Source organism: Ambystoma mexicanum, chromosome 4p (genome assembly GCF_040938575.1).
Source record: "Ambystoma mexicanum isolate Mex_15411 chromosome 4p, UKY_AmexF1_1, whole genome shotgun sequence".
In the NCBI taxonomy this organism is placed as follows: Eukaryota; Metazoa; Chordata; class Amphibia; order Caudata; family Ambystomatidae; genus Ambystoma; species Ambystoma mexicanum.
In genome coordinates, this window is record NC_090927.1 from 1,049,605,274 (window position 1) to 1,049,627,446 (window position 22,173).

Here is a 22,173-nt window from a genome sequence, read left to right on the forward strand (position 1 = left end):
ATGGTTCAAGGACAGCTCTGTCAGGAGCCTTGACACAATCCCCCCCCCCCCTTGAAGGATACAAGATCCTTCTGTGCCCAGGCCCAAGGGGTCAGGAGGGGGAGTAGGACTACTCCTCCTTTCAGTGGCTAGTATGTAGGCTTTCACTTTAAATCTTCTCTCCTTATGGCCACTTTCTATCGACCACCAGGCCAGTCCACTCTCTTACTCTCGGAATGGGCTGACCTGGCCCCCCTCTCTACTCTCCTCCTCCTCTCACCTCCTCCTTCTGGGTGACCTCAACATCCACCTGGACTCTCCTGACTCCGCAGGACCTTTCTGCAACCTAAGTGATTCTCTCTCCTTCTCCATCTTACCCTCTGGCTCCATGCGCAGAGCGGGCCACACTTTGGATGCTCTCATCTCTTCTGACATCCATCTCTCTATCCCTCTTACTACCCCTCTCTCTTGGACAGACCACTCTTCACATTTGAATCTCTCCTCTTGCATCGGCACACCCGGTGCGGCCACTCAGAATTCAATGTCACCAGATCCATGAAAATAGAGACAGCCGACTGCCTTTGCATTCACCTACTCTCTGCCTCCTACTCCTGTGGCTGACTCCCCACCCTGACACAGCCCTCGCTAACATCAATCTATCTCTAACACCTTTGATATTCTTGCCCCTGTCATGAGGGTCCAACTGAAGCCTTCCAGAAAGTGCATCTCTTGCTTCGACTCTGATCTGGCTGCCCTTAAACGCAAGTGTAGGACAGCTGAGTGGAAATGGAATTCGTCAGGCGTTCCCTATGACAAACTGGCCTGCCGCCTCCATCAAAGGCAATATCGACTCTGCATCCATACCAAGAAAAGAGTCTTTATTCAAGCCTGCATCGCCGCGGCATCAAACAACACAGCCAAACTTTTCAAAGTCTGTAAGGAACTGGCCAATCCTGCTGCAGCCTCCTCTTCCATCACACCCACCCAGGACCTTTGCTCGGCCCGGGCTGTACACTTCACTGCCAAAGCCCAAGACATCCTTTCCTCTCTCACTTCCACACCACATCATGCATCAACACCTCTTGAGCCTCCTTTGGCCCCTCCACCACTTCTCCTCTCTTCTTTCACTCCCATCACACCTGATCACGCCTCATCCAAACAGGTGGACCCCTGCTCCTCCAAAACCATTAAGGACAACATTGACTCACTCGTTCCACCCTTGGCTGATCTCTGCAAGCTCTCTTTTGCCACTGCAGTTTCCCCCAACTTCTCTTAAGCACTTCCTTGTGTACTCTGTGCTTAAGAAGAGCCTGCCTATGTATTCAAATTTCTAAAGCCCAATCCATCAGACCAACATGATCCCCGTACTCCAACCTAATCGTCACACCGCGATTCAGGCAACAGAAAATAGGCAGATCCAGCTTCCCAGTGGTCGCGGTCAAATTGTGGAATACCCTGCCATCATTTTTGAGGAATGACACATCCTTAGTCATTCCGTAGAGACCTAAAAACCTTGCTCTTCAAGCAAAACTCTCCTTAAAGAATATTGCAACAAATTTAATTAGCTGAGTCATTTTACGCACTAACTTGTTGGAATGAGCTAAATGTACTGCTTGCACAACTAATGAAAAACCAGAAAATGTTTGCAATGTAATTCCATGTAATGTATGTCCGAGATGTTCTCTGTAACTTGTACACCCTCTGTAAGATGAACCACGTGCATGTAACCAAATTCTTTTCAAGCGCCTAGATACCTCTGGGTTACACACGCTCTATAAATGTTCAAATAAATAAAGAACCCCTCTGCCAACCCCTCCATTCCGGCAAACGATTGCCCCATCTCTATCACCCCTTTCCTGGGCAAACTCCTGGAGAAGCTGGCTATCTCTCAGCTCACCCTCCACACTGAATCTGCTGGCTGCCTCCATGACCTTCAGTTTGGCTTTAGAGCATCCAGAGGCACAGAGACTGCGCTTCTGAACACCTGTGAAAACCTGCTCTCAAATCTTGACACGAACACTCCCTTTGTCCTCATTCTTCTTGACCTCTCCTATGCCTTTGACACAGTAAACCACAACATCCTGATTGCACGTCTCCATGACACCCTGGGAATCCCATGTCAGGCTCTGGCGTGGTTAACCTTCTTCCTTTCCGAACACCCATCGCAGGTGGAACTTGGGCCCTTTCTATCTACTATCACTCTTTCAACCTGTGGCGTTCCCCAAGGTTCCAACTTATCCCCTTGGTTCTTCAATGACTACATGGCTGCCCTGGCACGTGTGATTGCCACTTTCATCTCTAACTTCAAGTGTTATGCGGATGACACGCAACTCTCCGTCAGGCTACCCTGTCACCTCCTCTATCTCGCTCATATCTGACATTCTGTCCGTAATTCAGTCATGGTGTGCTGCAAACAACCTCTGCCTAAACGCCAGTAAGACTGAGATTGTTTGCATTGGGAGTCCGGCTCCCGCTTAACCACTCTCTCACTGGCCGCCCTCCCCAACAGGGGTCATTTTCGACTCCACTCTCTCTCTCCTTCTCGACTCACATTTCGGACATCTCTAAAAAGTCCAACTGCCAGCTGCACCTCCTCAGAGGTACCCTTCCTTACAGACGGTACAGAGGATTTTACAAGACCCCTGTATGACCACTTTGACCTCTTTTCGCCTCTTCCCAAGGCCTTCTGGTTACAGTAGTTTCTACCATCGGGTAATCAGTTTCCTTGTGAGCAACCACGTTGTGCCAGACTCCTCTGTTGCTGTTCCTCCCCCTTTTTCATCAATAGGTTCAATGGCTACTTTTCATTCAACACAGTTCGGTTTCTTTTCAACTCTCCCCTCTACTCACCGGCTGTGATGAATCGCTTGGGTTTCTTTCTCTTTGGCGTCAAGGTTGGTACCACAGGCACAAGCGTCTCTCCCGGCTTGGTAATCAGTGGAGGAGGGCCTTGTGTACTGTTAACATCTGCTGCAACACACGCTGGCTATTGTTCGCTGTCTTATGATTCTATCTGCGTAGGTTTCATGGGCCTTGGTTAGAAAGGGCAAGGTCTCTTCTCTCCTTGTCACCCTCTCAGTATGCACCGTCTTTCTCCTCCTCCTCTTGGTCTGCTGTGCTGAGTTAGCTCTCACGTTGTGTGTTCTGCCTTGCTCGTCGTATGCGCTCGTGCTCCATCTTTTATCCCTTTGGGGAAAGGAAAGGGCCGTCAGGTGTGTGCGATTCGGGTCAATTGCCTGACCCTTGGTTTGAGACATGTCAGGTAAACCACTTTCGTATTAGTCTGTTGTTTTTCACTGCATGGGAAGGTGTTTGTGTTGGAAAAGAAAGGTGGTAGAGTTTCCAAGTATCCTACAGGTTGAGAAGGGCAAAAGGTGTTCTATGGAATTATAGTTCTCGTCCTAGGGATTTGGTACATTTGGAAGAGTGAGATTGGTATGGTTTGTGGAATGAACAAAAATGACCCGGTTTTTTTTTGTGAACAGGGTGGGGTGGGATTGTGGGAATGGTAGTATGTTAATGCAGTATAGTGGAGTTTCAGGAAAGAATAATCAAAGGGATGTGAAGAAGAATGACTTGGAGTATTCAGGTGGGAAACAGGGATTCTGGGGGATGTGGTTTCTAGGTGCAACAGGATGTCTAATGGATTCACCAGATACAGAGGGGATGGTGGATTCTCAAAAAGAGGTTCATGGGGTGGAAGAGAGGTCGAGTTGATACAGCTCATAAAAGCCTCGAGGACCTCGTCTTCCTCATCCTTTTCTCCGGTATAGTACTGCATCTCACCTGGGGCATTCCCCTGAGCAAAACCCCAGGCTCCCGTACCCAGCTGATCCTCGCTCGTCCACCCCCAGGGTTGGATCTGAGAGCACCAGCCCTTCCCTTGCTATCTGAATAAGGGATTCCGGAGGTCTACTTTGGAGAATACCCTCTGGTTTCTCACAGTGCTGGACATATTTGGCAGTTTTTGGGGCTTACAAGGATTCTCCTAAGCATGAGTTTTTGGCAGCCAACCCAGTGGTTAAGACCCACCGTAAGGGGTTGTCTAGTCTTTTTCCTCCAGTGCATAGGCTGCATCCGGTCTGGGACCTCATTGTGGTTCTTGCAGTTTTGCAAAGCAAGCCTTTCGAGCCGATGGCCGATGTTGACATCCACTTGGTAAAGACTGTTTTATTGGTGGCTCTCACCTCTGTGTGCAGGGTTAGTGAGCTGCAGGCATCTATGTGCAAGCCATTCACCATGTTTCCCAACGACAAGGTCATCTTGCGCACTCACCAAAACAACTTGCCCAAGGTGATCTCTCTGTTTCATCTAAATCAAGAGATCTGCCTGCTCGTGTCCTTCCTGAACCCACAGTCGGAGGCAGAGGGGGTCCTACATTCCTTGGACCTCAAGAGGGTCTTCTAGTAGTATCTCTCTCGGATGAAATCCTTCAGGAAGTCTGAGCCATTGTTTGTGACTTTTGGGGGCTCTCGGGCTTCCAAAACTTCCATCGCCCATTGGATGGTTCTATCCATTTTGGAGGCATACAGGGCCATGGGCAAACCTGTTCTTGAGAGGATTCATGCTCATGCGGTCAGTGCTAAGGCGTCGGTGCTAAGGCCACAGCCTTCACGTTTCAGAGACTTGCTTCTTGGGATGCAATCAGCCAGGCGGCTACTTGGGCCCCTCTGTCGGCGTTCTGTAAGCACTACTTGCTGGACACCAGCTCCAGGCGCGATGCAGAGTTTGGTCAGGCGGTTCTGAAGAACCTTTACGCTTAATCCTAGATATAAGGCAGGTTTTCAGTTTCACCCTATGTTCTTGTTCAGTGGAATCACCCACAACTATGGAGAAAAGGGGACGGAACGTATGAGTAATTAAAGTTACTCACCGTAGTGACTAGAGTACTCATAGTACACTTGGTATCTCGGAACGGGCACTGGATTGGCTGTCTTCTTTCCTCACACCGCTCTTCCCAAGTCATCCTGGGCCTCTTCTCCTCTCCTACTTCCATCTCCACCTGTGGTGTCCCTCAGGGCTCTATACTCTCCCCCTGGCTCTTAAACATCTACCTTGCTCTCCTTGCATGCCTCATCTCCTCGTTCTCCTCCAATTTCCAGTGTTACGCAGATGACACAGAGCTCTTCTTCAGACTCCCCGCTGACCCTCTTGCACCTTCCATCATCCCCGATTGACTTTCTGCCATCCAGTCCTGCCGTGCCACCTATGATCGCTGCCTCACCAAACTGAGATCCTTCCTATTTGGACCCCTGTTACCTCCCTCTTCCCTTCACTCTGGCCTTCCTCCTTGGGCTCCCCCTGCACCTTCAACTGAAGCCAGAAACCTTGGAGTCATCTACGACTCCTCTTTCCTTCCTCCCTCACACTCGGGGAAATTGCCAAGAAGTCAAACTATCAGCTCCCCCTTCTCAAAGGAATTGTACCTTTTCTCACTTTCCCTCAGAGGCCCAATGTGACTCAAGCCCTTGTTCTCTCTAGACTTGGCTACTGTAACAGCCTCCTCCTGAATCTTCCTTCTTCCACTCTGTGACCCCTCCAGCTTATCCAGAATAGGGCAGCAAGACTTTCCATGGCCTTGGACCCAGGGACCACATCTCTCCTGCATTAAAAGGTCTTCCCTGGCTCCCGGTTGCTGCACAGATTAAATTCAAATCCCTCTGCATCATCCACAAGGCTGTCTGGGCCCGGGGACCACACTACGTTCAACTTTATCTCACTAAATAATCTCCCTCTAGACCACTTGGCTCCTCCTGCACCTACTCTTTCTGTTTAAAGCGTTTTGCTAAACAGAGGGCAGGTGGACGCTCACTTTCCTCTACGGGGTCCCTCCTCTGGAATAGTCTCCCCCTGCACCTTAAGCAGTATCTTCTCAAATTCCAGAAGCTCCTGAAGACTTTCCTCTTTTCCTCCTCCTTCCCTCCTTCTCTCCTCTGCTAATCTCACAGTTGCTGAATCGGTGTCCTTGGTCCTTATGCATCTTCAGAGCCTTGACCACCTCCCACACAAATTGTTCCCACCTCCCAGCTTTCCACAGCACTTTGCATCTGCACACCCTCTGCTCTGGAGAGTCGCACTTAAACCTCCCGCGGCCCAGGCCGTGTAGCACTCAACATTCTAGCACTTTGTCCATGGTTCACCCATGGGCTCGTACTCCCCAGCACTTAACCCCTCTTCCTTTCTGCACTTGCACGTTCTGAATACACACAAGGCATAGTAGGTTCATCACCCTCGCTCTTCCCCCTCTGCCCCCACGGGGCGCACAGGCAATGGCTGTCTGATTCCCGACCTCCCGCCGAAGCTGGGTCACAACGGGGTTTGAGCTCCCCCAGAACTCCCCCACGGCGAACAGAGGAGTCCCGGCGAACGGTGATCCCTCGGGGCTCACCCCGAGTGAAACAGCATAGTTTGGGGAGCCCCGATAGCCGGAGATCCGGAACCGCGGCCTTTTTGGCGCGGAAGCCACAGGAGACCTGAGCGGCTTCGGGAGGAGCCGCAGCCCTCCGATATCTGGAAGACAGCGCAGAGGGGACCAGGCCCCCCGCTCCGACTGGCACCCAGCCACCACGCGAGTGTCCCTCGGGGCGAGAGCTCTGGGCTCATCGAGGATCGGCCCTGCAATATCGGGTAGAGGCGGCGGCCTCCCTAGACTGCACCCGTATGAGCGGAGACGGCACTACCCGTCAGGAGAAGATCGCAGTACGCAACATTGCTGGTCCCTCGCACTGCACCCCGGGACCTGCCCGGCAGGAGGAAGCGCTCCCTTTGCACGTCTGCGAGGGCCGGCCAGTGAGTGTTACACCCCAGGACAGCGGGGTCCCCGGCCGCAGGCTCCCTTCATAACCCTGCCGGCGTCACCCTACACAGAGGTGCCGACACCTGCATCTCGCCTTGCAGCGGCCCTTCAGACTTCTTCCCTGCGGTGACTGAAGTGCAGGAACCAACGGCCAAACATACCCCACATGCTCCATGGTCTGGAACAACACCTCCGTTTGAAGATAGGCCCTGCAGCAACGGGTGGAGGTGGCGGCCTCCCTATACTGCACTTGCGTGGGCAGAGCGGGGCGCCGAAAACACATCCCCGGTCAGAACGAGAGCGCAAACTCCCGATCCGGGCCCCGAACAAGAAGGGGTGGCGGCGCTGGGATTGGGAATCGCCCCCTTGTTTAACATTGCGCCCGCCAGCCCCGAGAGGCACGCATCACCTTGGCCCAGCCCGAGGGTAATCCCTGTGCGTGCACGGGGCAACACCCGGGGGAGAGCCTCCTCCTCCCTCCTCTGCCTCCGGGGGAGGAACGCACGGCAGGCTGGTGGGACGTACACGGAAGGGCCCCATCACCGTCCGTATCGGGTCGGGGCTGCGGTCTGCCACCCCGCATCACGCTAGACACTCCGCGCCCCCGGAGTGAAGAGAAGACGACGAGGGCCCTGGGTCATCCGCACCGGGTGCGAGGCCCCCGCCAGGAGCGAGCGGGGCGTGTGCCCGCCCGGCAGCGGCCCCGCAGGGAATGGGAGGTCCCGCTGCAGTGTGAGGAGGACAACCCGCACTTGTCGCCCACCTCCCTCGAGGGCGCCCCCACCAAAGTGATCCCGGCGTGCCAGTGAAAAAAGACCGGACCTCCCACAGAACTAAGGAAAACCTACCAGCGAACCCGTGAGACAACCTGATGAACTGGCATAGGACCCTGCAGAAATATCGCTACCAGGAGACTGGTCCCCACGACAGTAGACCGTCCCGCGATAGAAACATGGCCCATCCGGAGGCCTCGGATATTCCACGGCGGCTATGGAAAGGGGCTTTGCCTCAATCCTACAAGAAATTAGAGACATGCGCTCCGACATTTCCCAAAAATTCGAAAAAATGGACCAGCGGGTGGTAAAAGTAGAGGACAGGCTCCTTCAGGTTGAATCCAACCAATCATCAGCGGCTACCCTAGAGGTAGAGACAAATATGAGGTTATCGGCCTTGGAGAAGAGAGAGGAGGAGAGGGCGAGACAAATGGATGATTTCAAAAATAGGGAACGGAGAAACAACCTTAGAGACTGAAAGAGAGATTACCCGAATGGTGCGAGACATTATTGCCCTCCTCTTTGAGGAAGAGATGACCACTGAACTCACTTTTGACCGGGTTCACAGAGAGGGAGGATGGGCTGGGGGTCCCCCATCGATTCTGGTTCAGTTCCACTACTACTCGGAGAAGACTTGGGTGCTGGAGGTCGCCAGGAGGGCTCAGGAGATCACGTACAACAATTCACAGATCTCTATTTTTCAGGACCTCTCCGCATACACTTTGGCCAAACGTAGGATGTGTTGCCCTCTTACCCAGCTGCTGAAAGAGAAGGGGGTACGGTACAGATGGGGCTACCCCTTCTCTCCGGTCTTCGAATACCTGGGCCAGCGGACGGTGCTGGTCACAGAGGAGGATATTAAAGGAGCCATCCAGGATTGTGACAACCCAACACCCCGGAGGGGTCCGGCTGGGCCGGCTCTGGGTCGAGCCAACGGCCAGGGCCCGTCGGGTGGAAGAAGAAAGAAAACTGGTGCACGAAAGTTTAGGAAAATGAGCACGCCATCTCCAGCAAAGGAGGGGGAACGGAACGACTCTGAGGGATAAGCGCATTGGGATCCCCACTGGCAAAAGTGTCAGTATGGGGAATATGAAGATGATTGGAGCGATTGGATCGCTCGCTGGTCGGTTTTGGAAGTTCGGGAAGCCAAACCGACATTGAAGTCTCTTCAAAGAGCAAGTAAACTGGTGGCAACCGAGGAGACGACACTGGGGAGGACTGGGCGGGGGCTCACAACAAGGGGGTTTGCAATGATCGCCTGGCCGAGGAGGGCAGGCTGGTGGTCCGGCCAGAATTGGTGGAACTAACTGGCTGGACGCCGGAGAGGGGGAGGGGGTGCAATACCTAGTTGGGGTTTGTTTGGTTAAGGGTGGTTTGGGTGGGCAGTTGGGGAAACGTTCAAACAGCGTCCAAATAGTGAGTCAAGGGGAGTGAGAAGGGAGTGACGATGCGAGGGTGCTGACCAATAGAGTGGGGTGCACAGACTATGGCTGATGGCCAACTGACCCTGGCAGTGGGTACCCTGAATGTGCGGGGGCTGAACACCCCAAAAAAGAGGTCCCTGATTTGCAGGGAGTTCAGGAGGGCAAAGCTAGACCTGCTTTTTTTTTGCAAGAAACACACTGGGCAAGGGGGAAAGAACCCAAAATACGAGGGGGGGAATCGAGGAGGTCATCTATGCTTCCCACAGAGCAAAGAAGAGAGGGGTGACTATAGTGCTAGCGAGGGACGTAGGCTTTGAGAAAGAGGCCATCCTGAAGGACCCCGAGGGCCGTTTCCTGATGGTACAGGGCTCCCTACGGGACTCCCCCCTAACCTTGGCAGTAGTGTATGGCCCGAACGAGGGTCAGGCACAATTCTGGGAAGCAGTAAGGGATATAATCAAGATGTTCGGACAAGGCCCGTTGGTGGTGGGGGGGACTTTAACATGGTCCTCGACCCCACCATAGATAGAAAGTGAGTAGGCCCCCAAGGCCTCAGACCTTCTGACGACACCATGGCGCAAAACTTCCTGAGGGTGAATGAAGACCTCGGCCTGGTGGGTACTATCCCGTCCCCTAGAACAGATGTCTCCCCCTTTACCTACTACTCGACCATTCACAAATCATTCTCGAGGATAGATTACATTTTTGTAGAGGAGATACTCTGCCCATATGTTGCAGGCTACAGGACAGACCCAGTCCCCTGGACGGACCACGACATGGTCCGAGTAACCCTGACGATGGGTTGGTGTAGAGAATGCAGGGGGCGGTGGAAATGTAATGACGCCTTACTAAAAGATGAGGTCCTGGCCCAAGAGGTTTTGGAGGCCATAACAGAGTTCTTTGAGCTCAATGATAACGGAGAGGTAGCCACGCACATGCTATGGGACGCCTTCAAGGCAACCCTACGGGGAGTCCTCAAAAAACTAGGGGCCCAGAAAAAAGGGAGAGAGAGGCCCAAGAGAAAGCCCTAGGAGAAAGCATAGCCCACCTCCAGCCGGGGGGCTCCCCCGATCAAGCCCTAGAACACGACCGGGTGTCCGCACTAGAGGACCTTCGGCTCCAGCTAAGAGACTTACTCCTTCACAAAACAGAGAGGAGTCTCCAAATGGTCAAACAAAAATACTACGAGAAAGGGGACAAAGCGGACAGGATCCTAGCCTGGAAATTGAGGGAGGTCCAGAGAAATAGAAGGGTGAAAGAGGTGAGAGACGCCCAGGGGTCACTTGGTTGCGAGTACCCCCACATCGGAGAGGCCTTCCGTCAATATTACAAAAACCTCTATTCGTCAGAATATGATGGAGATGATTCCCAGATAGGACTTCTTGAACTCCATGCAGATCCCAGCCCTATCGAGGGAGGAGGCAGATGGGTTGGAGGGCCCGATTACTGAGGATGAGGAGGACAAGGTGATAGGCGGGATGAAGGTGGGGACCTCCTCAGGGGAGGACGGCTTTTCAGTCTATTTCTACAAAAGATTTCGCTCTTCCTTAGTCCTGTACCTGGTGAGGGTTTTCAATACCGTGTTGGAGGGGGGCATCCTGGATGGGGGCAATAATTGCGGTATTGCCTAAGATGGGGAAGGACCTTACGGAATGCTCCTCATACCGTCCCATATCATTGTTAAACATTGACGTTAAGATCCTGGCCAAAGTGGTGGGGAGGCGGATGGAGGGGATAATGCCAAAGCTAGTCCATGGGGACCAGGTGGGCTTCATTAGTGGAAGGCAAGGGTCAGATAATATTCGCAAGTCAATAGACCTGGTCCACTTTGCCCAATCATCAGAGCTCAATGCATGCGTCCTTTCCCTAGATTCTGAGAAAGCCTTCGACAGGGTCGAGTGGCGATATATGCAACTTCTCCAGAGAATGGGCTTCGGTTCTCACATCATGTGTTGGGTAACTGCCCTCTACAGAGCCCCCACGGCTAGGGTGCAGGTGAACGGGATGTTGTCTGAGTCATTCTCCCTCTCCCATGGGACTAGGCAGGGCTGCCCGCTCCCCCCCCCCCACCCCTCCCCCTGATTTATGTCCTCACGATGGAGGCACTAGCCATAGCAATTAGAGCTCACCCAGACATCCAAGGAATTAGAAGGGGGGAGGTCGAGTTTAAGCTCTCCCTGTTCGCAGACAATATCTTGGCCTACCTGGTGGACCCCGGCTCATCGCTCCCCCCCCCCTCTCCTGGTCCTATTGGCTGAATTTGGGCGCTTCTCGGGCATGAAAATTAATTCAGCAAAATCCCTATAGCTCTCAATGAGAACGAAGGACCGAGATTTAGACCCCCTGGACAGGTTTCATGGGATTTCAGTGAGTAAGACCGCTATACGGTACCTGGGGGTTTTCCTCACCAGAGACCTATCGAAATTGGGCACCACGAATTATGACCCTATGATGGCAGAGATCATATTGGATCTGAGGCGATGGAACAGGATGATTCTCTCCTGGTATGGGCGAATGACAGCGGTAAAGATGAACATATTGCCGCGGCTCCTATACCTTTTCACAGCACTCCCAACCAACGTCCCAGCACAAGCCTTAAAAGATCTGCAGAATGCGGTCCAGGACTTTATATGGCAGGGGAAAACCCCAAGGACAGGGAGAGCTACCCTGACTCTGCCGAGGGAGGAGGGGGGGGATTTGGGTTGCCGGATTTTCACCTTTACTTCTGTGCCGCCCATCTACGCGTCCTTCTGGAGCATATGAAAGAAGGCCTGAGAACATACTGGTCATATTTGGAGGATATGGATGCCCATCCTTTCAAGGTCCGGGACCTCTTATGGGCTCCGCGCAAGACGATCCCGAGACACCAAAGGACACACCCGACCCTGGGAGTTCTCTGGGACATCTGAACACTATACCACATGGCCGTCCCCGATGTCGTCTCTTTGGGGACATCCCCTAAAACTGGACAGCAAAGGGTTCCGGCACTCCCAGACTTGGTCAGACATGAGAATGGAATGGGCTGGACAGATGCTTGGGGAGGGCGAATTCCTATCCTACGAGGATCTGAGGGACGCTGTCGGACGAGAGTCCCCCCCTCCATCTTTGAGTACCTTCGCCTTAAGGGCATCCTCTGTGACCAGGCATGGGGCCTGAACCTGAGGAGGCAGTTGACCCCATTCGAGAAGCTCCTCGACTCGGCGACCTCGAGAAAAGGAGCAGTATCGAGTATATACAAAATTTTGAATACCTACAACCTTCCGGGCAGGAGGAAGTTCCGCAAGTTCTGGGATGACCTGGTGGGTGATGAGATCTCAGAGGATGCATGGGCTAGAATTTTCCTGCAGGGGTGGCACAGGGACCCTGTAAAACTGTCAGATGTTTCCGGGGATGTCTCCAAGGTGCCCGAGGGGATGCGGGCAGATGGGCTCCAGGAGCCACATGTGGTGGAACTGCCCAAAAGTACAGGCTTACTGGAGGTCGGTGGGGGGCTGGATAGCTGAGGTAACGGAGGAGCTATTACAGCTTCACCCCTTGACGATGTTACTGGGTCTCCCCCCAGAGGAAACAGACTCATTCCGATACCCAAGGATGTGGGAAACCATGCTGAGGGCAGGTAGAGTCGCCCTCACGCAGAAATGGAAGAGCCCGGAAACCCCCTCTAAGGAAGACTGGCTGAAAAAAGTGAAAAACATGTTTGTGATGGACAAATTGACTGCCATGGTGAACAATGATACTAGCTCATTTCTGGCGAACTGGTATGGGGTGCAACAGTCCTGGGGATGGGACGTTCACTGAGGCCTCGATAAGGATCCCGGTCTGGGCGTGGCAGGGCTAATCCCAGAAGGCATGTCAATAGTCCTGGGGTCCCATGACCTGGGTTTAGGCGGCCCCAAGCCAATCAGTGACACGGTCGCTAATCGCATCATCCTTGTTGCAAAAGATTTGGAGTGCACATCAAGAGTCTCCCTAGACGAATGAACGGATCTGGACACGGGGAAGGGGGGTGGGCTGGGGCGAGGGCAGGGGGATGAAGGGGGGGGGACTGGGAAGGGGGTTCTTCGGTTCTTTCATGTTGTTCAATGTATCAAAATGCCAATTAAAACTAAAGTTTAAAAAAATATATATATTGTGTTGTAATGTATTTACCCTTCTCCCTCTCTGCCCTGTGGGTTCTGGTACTGTCCCCATGTTGGGGGACGCCCACAAGGCTGGAGGAAAGGGGACTCTGGACTATGAGTACTCTAGTCACTATGGTGAGTAACTTTAATTACTCACGCCAGAAATGATTTCTGGACTCTCTGCCTTTCATATGTGTCACTCCGCCAGCACCCTTATTGCAGCTAGGTATGTCTCTGCCTGTCCCTGCCAGAATACTGCCTTGGAGTCATTCCACGGCCTTCAGAGAATTCCCTCGGCAGCTCCAACTCGCAGCTATTCTTATCGGCACACGATCCTCGCCAAATCTCCAGCCACACAGACCAGCCCTCTCTCTCCTGGAAGCCTTTTGCAACCTCACAGTTTCGACTAGGAATAATGGCAAGAAAATCAAAGACTTTGTTTTGGAGTAGCAAAATTAACGAGCCAGTCCCAAGGTTTCTCACTTGATTCGATGGGAGGCAGCAGAGCAAGTCTGCTCAAAGTCCCAAAGGTTTTCAACTCACTCCAGCAAAAAGCCAAGCCAATTTAGCCCCAAACAAAGTCAAAATCCTTTCTTTTTTGCACCTTTTAAACCCTTTTCAACCAACACTGCCCCTTCATATGGCTTTTTATGTATTCTTTAACATTTTCCGTCCTACTCCGTGATGTCACCTGTCACCACCCCTTGTAATTTTCCAGCCTTTACTCTGGCAATGTCACACCATGTGTAACATTTTTACTTCCTTCTATTGTTCCTGCATTTGCCTTTGTATGAACATTAAGCATGCTCTGTTCAAGGGCCATTGCGCTGTTATATCACGCGCTCTGAATCTTTCTTCCACGTTCCGCTTTTTAATTCGGCTTTTTTGTCTGAACTTAGCAATGGGTTTGTGCGCCTGCTGCTATGCCAGAACTTTTGTGGCCTAACAAACCTACCCACTCTATTTACCCCAATACTAAGTGTTAGTATGAATGTACTAAACTACACACAGAATATACTGAACGCGTTCTTTAGCTCAGAACCTCTCCTACAGTCCTGTGCAAAATGTGATTTTTAGGGCTGGTATGTTTTATGGGTACTGGCAAACTATACAGCTTCATCAGCTTGAATAAACGTTAATGGGTATCGATCAGAAAAGGTCTTGTTGAAGAGGGTTGCAATGCAGTGCTGCTCCCTCTCCCCAGTTCTTTTTGCCCTCACGCTGGAACCTCTGGTTCATGCTCCACCAGGCAATAAAGGTGATCTTGGTTGGTGGGGGATAAACCTACAATTACATTGCTGGCAGATGTTTTGATTACCTTGGGAGGCTCCCTTTCCTTGATTGACTCTGGATTGAAACTAAATGTCTAAATTGGAGAAGCTTAACTCATCCATAAATTCAGAGAAAGCCCACCTGTTGCAAAGTAGAGTCCCTTCACGATGGGCACGTAATCCAAATTTCTACTTTGGTGGGTGGGGAGCGAGGCGGGCACACCTTCCACGCAGCATTCATAAAATAGTAATAGCTCTGATGTTACTACATATTTGCTTTGTTGTCACAAGCTCTTCATTTCATGGATTGGGCGTTATAAAAATGAGCATTTTTACTCCACTGGCATATATGTTCCAATCCCTACCACTACCTGTATACCACCCCCTTACGAAATTGAATAAAATAAGCTTGCATTTCATTTGGCAAGGCAAAAAATCCAAAGTGTATAAGCTGACATTTTAAAATGGTCATCCAGGAGAGAGAAATTAGATTGGTTCTATGTGATATTTTTGAATATTGAAGGGCGCCAGCAAAAATTACTGTTTTTGTTAAAAAATATATATTTTTGGGGCCTATTTGGTGAGGCCTTTAATATACGAAATAAATCACTTTTCAGCCCACCCAACTCCTTTGAAAACCAATCTCCCGCCCGCCCTCATGCTTAAAATCGGTGGTTCCCCCAAAACCCTCTTTAATCCCACGCCCTCTCCCTGCGATAACCACGCCTGCCCACCCCCTCACAGAGAAATGCACGCACATGCAAACACACACACACACAAAGAAACACGCACACACTTACTCACCCACCGGTCCACTCCCTTCCATGCAATAATCACTCCTCCACACACACACACACCTCCCCAGCCACCTCCCCTTCACACTACAAACATTACCCATCAGCATGCACACAGACACACAGGCATGCAGACAAACACTCACTTCAGAGCCCACTTCTGCCTTCTCCTGCCTGTCCAGGCCGCACCTGTGAGGCCCAGCGCGCACTTGTATGCAGCAAGGGCATGACTGTTCGATTTAGAAAGACCACTCTGAGCAGTCTTTCTAAATCAGCTTTTTAAATATTTTGGCATAATTCAAAATACTTTTTCACTTAATACCAGTAGGTTACCTGATCTCTTTGTAATATGAAGCGTTTCACTTCAGATACATTTTTAAATACGCAAGGAGGGGGTCTGCTCGACATTGTGGATTCATGGTAGAAGCAGTCGCAAAGAGGGCATTCCGGTAGTTACCATGGTTGGCCAGAAGCGACAATTCTACAAATGCATTTCTTAATGCACCTTATCGAAGTTCACCTACAAAAACAACCCTTGAATTCTGGGACGGGGTAGCAGTCTGGAGAGGGCTTAGTAGTTTCCATCACCTCTTATGCTATTGTATTTTAACCCACAGTTTTCTCCTATCCTTGTTCACAACCTGTTTGGCGCTTGGAGGAAAACGGATTTTAGACCTGTGTCCCTGAAATGAAGTCCTTCACTCTGACAGAGACTGAGAGCGACTCCATTACCTACAGTTATGACATTGGCTTCTCCATCTCAATACCATTGAGACAGCTCTTGTACTCTGACTTTTCCGCTTGCAGAAGATCTTGGGGTTATGTGAACATTTGTGAGGAAGCCATGGGCAAGGAAATCTCAGAATGAGAGATTTTCTGGTTATCAAAAAATACCTGATGTTTAACCTATCAAGCAATACAGTATAAAATGTATGTATGCGTGGTACTGTATGCCACTTAGACTTCACTAGATGCCTCCTGAGGTCAAGTATGGGCAATAAAGAAAACTGCATTTCCCAATCCCTGAGGATAAATCGTTTGCAATTCTGGGTTGAGGGATCCAAGTCTCAAATCCTAAAATCAGATAGAAAATTAGTCGGGTGACTTTTATTGGCAGTTCAAATATCCATTGCAACTACTTGGAAGAAAATGGATCCTTCGAATTACAACATGTAGCTTTGCAGATTCTGTGATATCTTTGCAATGAGAACAGGTTTTGTGTGTGGCATGTGCAGACTCCGAATTGTCTGTGCATCTGGAACCCAGTGTTAGATTTTTCAGTGGACACTAAGGCAAGATTTCCAGACTTGGATCTTTCATCATATCTTTCTCGCCATTTTGTTTCTTGGGGCGTTACTGGGTATTTATTGGGAGTGGGAAGCGGAGAGGCAGGTTCCACTCTTTGATGAGAAATGGGCTGGGAAGTGGGAGGACCCGGATTAATGTTTTAGAAACCCTGTATATAAATTCAAACCAATGTATTGTTTTTGAAAAATTGACAACTTGGTATATTTGTTTTGTTCCCTTTCCAAGAACCAAAGATTAAGACAAGAAAATTCATCTCTATTGGAACAAATTCAACAGATCCAGCTGTCCAAGCAACCGCTTTCAGAAAAGGTTCCCGTGGCAGAGGAGTTATTTTTGGAGCTGTCCCACTGCTTATTTGACCTGAAAGCACTATGTAGTATTCTCAACCAGAGAGCGCAGGGCAAGGAACCTAATCTCACGTTACTACTGGGAATAGAATGTAAGTAACATTACAGCTTGATTTTGTATTTTAATCGTAGGTTTACCAGCATCTTAATGTTTTTCAGCAGCATTGCCTTTTCTCTCGTCTTTGAGATACAATATTCATCCTGTTATCATAATAATAAAAAGGGAAAACCAGCGATGATTGGAATGACAAAGTGGCACATTTTAAAATCATAAGTTAATATAAATGATGTAGAGCACACCCCTTTCATGTTCACTTAAACTTATTGACAAGCATTTCATCTCATGATTGGATCTGGGTCAATTTTATGTGTTGGTAGCTAATTTCCCGTATAGTGGACAGTTTACATCCCAAAGCGAGTATACATTCTTGAGTATTATTATTAGAGAGTACCTCATTTTTATCCTCGGACCATTAAAACGATTTTAGGTTACCTAGAAAAATACATCACAACTGCTTTTGCAAACAGTCCTATGAGGCAGCCTATCTTTGTTACATACTACACACTTCTGTCTTTTGCAAAGTACATTTGAAATCGATATATGTGAATGTGTTTTTTCTGCAGTCACAGGTTTTTAAATGTCGCTGACAAAACCACTGATGGTGACATTCCGTTTTTCCACCCCCATTACAGGGTGTCTGGACAAGTACTGCAATCTCAATTACTGTGTGTGCTTTTGTGAAAGAAGCCACCAGGAGCGTTAAGTGGTTCATCATAATTCGAGCCCCTCAGCCGTTTTCAGACATTGTTGCTTCCGTAAACGGTCTCTAGTGCCAGTCCAAATTATTTAATAAAGCTAACAAAAGCAGCGATTTTATGACAAATATAAATTAGATACAATCTTTTACCCTCCCAAATGTCAATTATACTGTGTTAAATCTCCCAGTGACCACTGATTCATTGCTTTCTCTATCAACATTGTCCCACAAAATCTACCTACGTACACTACACCCTGCATGGCATCATGCAGCTTACTGCAGACAGACATCATGCGATGCACATTAGTAGACTCTGCTCCTGATTAAAATAATTGCTGCTCTTGCAAGTCAAATGTTAAGCTCCAGTCTTCACAGCTCCATTGCTCCAATTACATACATAGTTTATTTACACCAGGTAAATTCTGACAATTACACTTGCTTCCTTTTCAGTGGTGCATATTGTATCTAAATCGTTAGTTTAACATGGTGGCCAAAAAGTTGTCAGCCATCACTACATTTAGTTATTAATATCCAAGTTTCATTGATGGGTTTTGTAATGAGTTATGCAAGTGATTGATGGAAGACACATAGGTGTAGTCTAATGGTTTCAGGTCAGTGTGCAGGTAAAATTGTAAGGATCACTGCTTCCCTAGACATGGCATTGGGAGCTACAGCTTGACTTGCGTGTTTTTCTTTTAACAGCTTTGAATCCCTCAACAGAAGAAAATGAAAATTGCCATAGCATGGAATCCCTTCAGAAGAAGCTGAGCGAGGTTCACCAGTTACGGCAGGACATTGACGAACTAAGGACTGTAATATCAGATTGTTACGCTCAGGATATGGGGGACAATTGCATAACCCAGTGATCCGTTCTTCATCTCACAGCAATATTGACTTTTGATGTGAAAAGCTGCTTGTTGTCCTTCCCTGCATTTCTGTTACAGAGCTGTATTCTGCTATCTGCCAACGAACGGCGCATGCTTGGAAAGCCAGGTGGAGGCCAGGTGCACTTCCCCCTATTTCATCTGGTAAAAACATAGATGAAGTGCAACCAACCTGTCTTTTCCCTTCTCCAGACTTAAATGTTGGACCAAGCTGTGAATTGTTCTTAAACGAGAGGAGGTGGATCAAATGCCCCTTCAGCATTTTTGAGAAATCCCTGCATTGAGCCCAAAGGGTTCGTACAAAAACATGGTATTGAATGCTGATACTTTAATGCGCTTAATTGAAGGGTCACCTGCAACTGTGTTTTTGTTGCTCCATTGCTCAGCACTGCTGTGGTTATATTGGTCATTGTGGGTGCCGATCTCCAGATGCCTGCTGCTTCATGGTACTTGTTTGGCGATCACACACTATGCCTTGGAGGCAGACTGGGTTTAAAAAACACGATCCAAGAATCAAAACCGAACACAGTATATTCAAACCTCCACAAACGAATGTTTTGGTTAAGTCACAGATTGGTTCTGGAGCTGTATTTGGTTTACCGTAAAGGCTTCACTGTATAGCTGGGATCCCCAAAAGGAGTAATGATATTCCGCCAATGTTTTGTTGGAAGTAGTCTTGTGGCATCAAGTTAACAGGGGGAATAATTGCAGAGAGTTCTCTTGAAAGACTACAAACCATGATGGAAGTTACCAATGCAGACTCTGTACCGTTTTACTGATGATATATTTTCAAAAGATTATCCTTGCTAATAAAGGATATATTCATTAAGTATATCCTCACTTCTACACCACTTCTCCAAGAGTTGTAGAAAACGGGGAAAAATAAGCCATGCACACCTCTTCAGTTGTGCGTTCAGTAAAAACGTTCTTCCAGAGAAAGCATTTTAAGAGCTTGGTCCTGCTGAATAAATGTCAATGGCATAGCCGTGGGTGGTTAACCAGAAAGTGTTATTATATAGAACGGTCCTTAGTTAAGCTATGTATATGTTGTGTTAGAGCACACTGCGTATTTACAGATTATTAATGCACTTGATTTTGAAGTAGCATTCTGTGCTTCACCGCTCCTCAGCTTGGAGCTACGTGTTTGACACATCGGAAAGATGTTCAGTCAACCCGGCTTGGTTTTACAGAGCTTACTTATGACTGTATCACACAATGCCGATAATCATATTTATGGTTTCCGATATGGAGGCACATTGTTAAATCGGCTGGTGACTTTGATCTGTATCCGTTTACAAGATCTGAATGGGCTGATGTGTGGTGAGATTAACGTGGGCGATTGCTGATGTGATTGTTAGAAAGTTTGTAAATCACATGGTGGTTATATTTATTATAGTGGAGACAGTGGGTCAGCGAATGCGAACAGTGGTATTTATTTACTGTGTGAAGCAGGTTAGGTCATGACAATGTGTTGCTGTAGCGGTAGAAGACAATCTGAGAAGCTGCGGACGACCCATAACTGTGGCTGGTTAACTGATCATGTGGGTGTTTTTTCTAATTGTATTTGTACATTGTTTTATCTTTACATGCGGTTTTAGGGCTAATATCTGTAGCTAGTACAGATACTATATATGTACAGGAACTAAGCACTGTATTTAAGACTTGCGTTTCAGATTGTATCTGCTCTGATGCATACATCTAGCATCACAATTTAGGGAAAATTATGAGCATTGCTGTGTTTACTGAGGGGATTTAAGCCAGATCATGCAATTTTTGTTTAGATCCTAGCACAGTAAGGTTTGTACACATATTTAAAATTAGGTCTCGGCCTGTTGGTGTGTAAAGGGCAATACCAAAGTATGTTTTATGGAAGGTAGTGGCCCGTTCATGTGCCAGGGAAGCTTCCAAAAAATCATGAGTTGACCTTTGTACAGACTTGTCATGGGGGTGCACAATGTGTTTTTTTAATTATAATTTTCCTTATGCCTAAAGATTATATTTAATAACTGTATATAAACAAAGGTAGATCTATTTTTTCTATTTTTAATAACGTTGATATTTTTAGAATATGTTTAGATGTTCTATGCAAACCCTTGTAGACCTGGCAGAGAAAAGGGCTCATCGCTCATAGAAAGTTGCTGTCATGGTGAACTGCTGCCATGAACAGTGTGCTTAGCAGTAGTGTAGTGCGTTAATGTCCCCATTATTTTTACATTGGGATTGTGCGCTTCATAGTCATTTTTTGTCTGAAAACCTTTAAATAAAAAAAGTATTTAACTTCACCTGCATCAAAGAAAATGTCCCCTTCGTTACAGGAACATTGGAGCGTCAATGTGCAGTCTACGGATATATTCGAAGATGAAGAAGCTCTTTCAGTTTCTTTTCAGATGCATGCTTTTAGATCAGCTCTGCACATTTCCACTGTCTATTTTATGCAAAACAATAATATTAATTGGTGTTCCAGATTTTTGATGTGCTGTTACTTTGACCAGCGCCAACTAGGATCGTACCACCCTATTTGATTGGGGGTGCCTCATATCTAGGCCGAGTTATGCAAAGTAAATTGGACGATTCAGTCTGCGAATGAGGGGTGAGATAATTGTGAAAATCTGTCTATTCATATCCATTGAATGTTGAATAAGATCGGAGGTTTACCTCTAATCTGTAACACTCTAGTGATTCTAATTTGACTACTATTTGCTTACCTTTGTGCCTTTTCCAATCTCAGATGTGGGGTATTTGCTTTCATGTCCGTCCAATAAAGACACATTCTCGTATTTTAGCAGCATTTGGATATGCTTTTATCAGAAAGTTGTATTCCGAATGTAAATGTAAGATGTCGTGTAATAATTGTTATGGGTCAGCTCTTCAAAATGGAGGCTCTTTTTAAGCATGAGTAGCGAAGTAGGCTGTTGGTTAGACAGCAACACCGCTTCTTCCTATAGCGAAAAAGGAAAGACTGTATGAGATGGTGATCGGCAAAAATGATTTAACAGCTCAGTTGACATGTACTTTTTGCATCAGTCGCCCCCTCCCCACGAGTGTCAGTAGGATTGAGTGTTTTGTAAATGTGGTTCTTATTTTCAAGCGCACTAAATATACCTCGTTTGTATATACAGTTGTCATGACCTTACTAAAAAGTGTAAAAAAAGTAAAGGGGCCACTGGATGGCTCCTGCTTTTAGGCTTCTTACTGCCTCTTTTTTAAAACTATTTTGTAAGTAGGATTTGCAGCTAGAATTTTGAATGCCAAAGTTCTATTTATAAAGTAAATGTTAGTTGCTAGTATTTTTCCACTGACAATTTGGTTGCTAATGTTTTGAACATGTATTTCAGAGTAAAATACATTTTGCTACGAAATCAAACGTGTTTTGCATCCACCTTTTTTTGCAATAATGGAGTTCCTCCAATAAAGGTGCTCTTTCGATGTTCCTTTTCTCGCTTTCTGGAATTCCTGGGGGTACTAGCAATAAGCGTCTCTCTTCAGCAAGTGTTTTCAGTCATTCTGCTCAGGAGGACTATTTGCATGATATGTTAGATGATATGATATGTTATTTATAACGGGCTTAATACCCAGAGGTTTCGAAGCACGGACCCGGTGATCGAACCTGTGTTCCTCCGTGTTGTCTTGCTTCCAAGGCGAGCACGTTGCTCCTTAGCTTTCCTCCAGAGGTGGTGGAGTGATTCCCCAGTTATGGGTACTTTTTTTGTTAAAGCAG

At 48.2% G+C, this 22,173-nt stretch overlaps 1 protein-coding gene across 2 annotated transcripts in view; it reads left to right on the forward strand.

Annotated features, from left to right (window-relative positions):
* The window catches only part of CEP85L (centrosomal protein 85 like), a 1,005,009-nt gene extending 983,123 nt beyond the window's left edge, over window positions 1-21,886 (forward strand). For both annotated transcript variants that reach the window (XM_069606618.1, XM_069606619.1), the window contains 2 exons: window positions 16,692-16,905; window positions 18,274-21,886. In XM_069606618.1, the coding sequence (XP_069462719.1) occupies window positions 16,692-16,905; window positions 18,274-18,437 (378 nt within the window). In that variant the 3' untranslated portion in view covers window positions 18,438-21,886. The remainder of the gene's footprint in view (window positions 1-16,691; window positions 16,906-18,273) is intronic.
* Window positions 21,887-22,173: the final 287 nt, after the last annotated feature.